Source organism: Elaeis guineensis, chromosome 5 (assembly GCF_000442705.2).
Source record: "Elaeis guineensis isolate ETL-2024a chromosome 5, EG11, whole genome shotgun sequence".
Lineage (NCBI taxonomy): Eukaryota > Viridiplantae > Streptophyta > Magnoliopsida > Arecales > Arecaceae > Elaeis > Elaeis guineensis.
The window spans coordinates 36,712,207-36,715,623 of NC_025997.2; the positions used below are offsets into that span (position 1 = coordinate 36,712,207).

Here is a 3,417-nt window from a genome sequence, read left to right on the forward strand (position 1 = left end):
CAATCTGCTTGGGATGGTGGCTTGGGTATTTTTCTTTGGTCACCAGAAGTGATGCTATTATGCTAAATATGTTGTGAGATATCTTTTGTGGCAGGATGGTTTTTGGAGCTCCTTTTTCGAGCGAAATATAGTCCCTGGTCATGGGCATCTTATTTGATATGTACACAAAGTGCTTCTTGGGTTTCTAGGAAAATTTATTCCTATGCTCTAATTACTTATTCTAACAATATTAAATGGTGTGTAAGGGATGGTGCATGTATAAACATGTATCAGGATCCATGTTGTTATCTCTACCTTGAGCATGATGGCCGACTTTAGTTGATATTTTGGCAATTAAAGTACTATGATTAAAGATCTTATTCTATTTGACAAAAGAAAGTTGAACCAACCTATTCTTACACATGCTTTTTGGAAAGAATTAGTGGATAGAGTTTTGTCTGTTCCTGTACCCCATGGTGAAATTAGAGATAGGTTAGCTTGGGGTCCATCTTTTGGATTGATGTTAAAAGTTTCTGATCTTTTCCAAGCTTTTCTATCCAAACCCCAGCAAGTTCCAAATATTTCTTAGGTCCGGTGAATAATAGAGATCCATCCTAGAGTTGTTTTATTTATGTGCAAATTAGCATGGCATCGGCTACAATGTAGGACTATATTATCTATATATGGATTTCATATGTTGAGTTATTGTGATATTTGCCCCAAGTTGGAGGAATCTTTATCTCATACCATACTTCCTTGCACTACTAGAAATAAGTACTTTACTGACTAACAATTCTGTTAGAAAAATCCATAAAATCTGTCAGAAAATATGTCTAATAGAATTTTTAGTTGTTAGAATAAATCATTTTAGTAATTTTTTTAACAAATTGTATCTGTCAGAAAATTTTTTGATAGATTTATGCTAGATAATCCATTAGAAATATACTCTCCACATTCTCCAATGAATATTATTAGAGAGTAGCATCTTAGTTATGGAGACAAGCTTCATTGTAGCATTTATTTATTTTCTTGACTCAGATGCTTGATGAATTTCTACAAACTGTTAAAGAGATTCTTTTAACTAATGATAACAAGATAAAAGTTACTCTGAGTTGTTATATTGCCAATAATATCTTATTGGCCAGGAGTGATCATATATTCTAAGGTTGGATAGAGAGCTCTAGATTTCTTAAAACTTCTACCCAGGCTCGTGAATTCCTTTAGCTGGCCATTTCAAAGGACTCTCTGACAACATGGGCAATATGTGGCTCTCTTTTATAGTTTCTATGATCGCATAATTAATATATTTCTCTTGAGAGCCACTAAACTCTATTTCTTCAAGATCAATTTTGATAGTAGCATACATAATCAAGATGATTTTGGCAGATCTGGCTTTGTTATTAGAAGTGTCAGCGATGTTTTCATTGCAGGAGGTGGTGTTAGGATTTTTAATACCGCAACTCCAAAGGTGGGTTAGTGTGCTGCATGGGAAGGCATTAATTAACATTCACAACTTTGTTTGGAGGATGATTATATGATGGTTGTTAGATGGCCTTGTTGTCCATTGTTTGCAAATAGTAGTTTGCATCCACTATTATAGGGTTGTTGGAGAATGATGCATGCATTGATTGCTATAGATGTCTCACATAATGTTAATCCTATGTGGTTAGCCACATAAGGTGCTATTTAGTCAGCAGCATATTAAAAAAAAAAAGAAAAAAAAACTGCAATTTAACTTTCTATGAGGATTTATAAATGGATTACTTGAAGAAATTTTGGTATTTTGGGTAGAGAACCTCATTTTCTTTTTCTCAAGCACCTTGAGCTATGTGACAACATGGAAAGTCTTAACTACAAAGTTCAACAGTGAAAATAGAACATCGTCCATCACGTGTGATGGTTTATTTTAGATGGTATACATAAATTATATATAATTAGTATAACTGTCAACCTCTCTCATCTTTAACCAAAGTTGATCGGGTAGACCGGTGTCTTGTTGGGGTAGAACAGCCCAAAGTTATTCTCGATCCCTGATGGCTTCTTCTCATTCTCGTTAAACATGGCAAATATGTATGCCTCTATAGCTTTTCCAGGTCTTTTTGGTGTCCCTCGACTAACATGATTTATCAAATTCTGATTATATATCTTTGCATTATCCATTGTTGCTGCAATACCAGTGGCTGATGGCCAACCACTCTCCGACACTACAACCGGGATATTAGAACCTTCCATCTTCTCTAGTGCTGAGTAAATTGCATCAACTATTGCATCAAAGAGGTTCTGATAGCCATATGGTGGATCATTTACGACAGTTCCCGGTGATGTAAACAAGGCGTATTCGATCTTGATATCTTTCATGTCATCAATATAACTGAAGTAGGGATACACATTCACTAGAAGTGGGGATCCATTGCTAGCTAAAAAATTAACAATATGTCCCAAGTACTTTGATGCATCAGAAGAGAATGTACCAGAAGAAGGAGGATATGATTGCCCAAGGACCCCTTGAGAAACTGAAGTTGAGACTTTAATTTGGTTTTGTAGACCACTAGCAGATAGAGCATCATGGATGTTATTCATGGCAGGGAGCACATACTGGGCATAATTTCCAGGGATCACTTCATTGCCTATGGCAATATATCGAAATGAAACATCTGGTAGATAGGACTTTATGTTGTCCTGGACCCAATTACTTGCTGCTGAAGGATCGGAGGCTAATCTTTGGAGATCTTCTTTGGGGACATCTAGGATGAGTCCAACGTTGGATCCCTTGAGGGCTTGGAGTACATCAGCATTGGGACCATAGATCCTCATTTGTCCAATCATCTTAGATTTGTAGAGTTCCACTACCTCGCTTGGTTGGGGTAGGTTGTTCCCAACCATTCCATAACAAACACCAATGGATTGAACACCTGAAACAAAGCCAGTTAATGCTTTTCTATCACAGATGTTCGATACAAATATCAAGAAAATAAAACACACACAGAAAGAGTAAGAACCTGTTGGGATTGTTATAACGATTCCAAGGAGTAATATAGCAGCAGAAATGGAAGCCATGCTCAGGTTCGCCATGGCTCCTGACAGGGCTTTACCACTGGAATACCTAGGACGTGAAATGCTCGTGGGAGCTTTCACCTCTTTATAAGGAGTCTCCGGGTCGACCACAAGTCTTTCGGTCTATTTTTCCCACACATTTTTGAGTTCCCTGATAGGACCGTCGTGCATGGGACAGTTGGGTCACTGTCCAACCCTCAATCAAGCAGTCTATCTACCAAGGCCAGTCCTTTTCTGTGTAGAATGTGCGCACTATTTCTTTGGGAATGGCCAAATTTTTCTTTGTATTCACACAATTTTGCTTGTTATCTTGAAGGTATTCAAAAATAAAGTTGCATTGGGGACCAAGTTGAATGATCTTTTGTCCCATGGGCATTCTTGCTA

The 3,417-nt window shown here is 37.3% G+C and overlaps 1 protein-coding gene across 1 annotated transcript; it reads right to left on the reverse strand.

Moving 5' to 3' along the window:
• Positions 1–1,751: 1,751 nt before the first annotated feature.
• On the reverse strand, positions 1,752–3,097 carry LOC105033963 (glucan endo-1,3-beta-glucosidase-like). Its single transcript, XM_010908948.4, has 2 exons — positions 2,979–3,097; positions 1,752–2,891 (listed from the first exon to the last, which is right to left on the reverse strand). Exons 1-2 carry the CDS (start codon positions 3,049–3,051, stop codon positions 1,942–1,944), a joined length of 1,023 nt encoding a protein of 340 aa, XP_010907250.1. The 5' UTR covers positions 3,052–3,097; the 3' UTR covers positions 1,752–1,941.
• Positions 3,098–3,417: the final 320 nt, after the last annotated feature.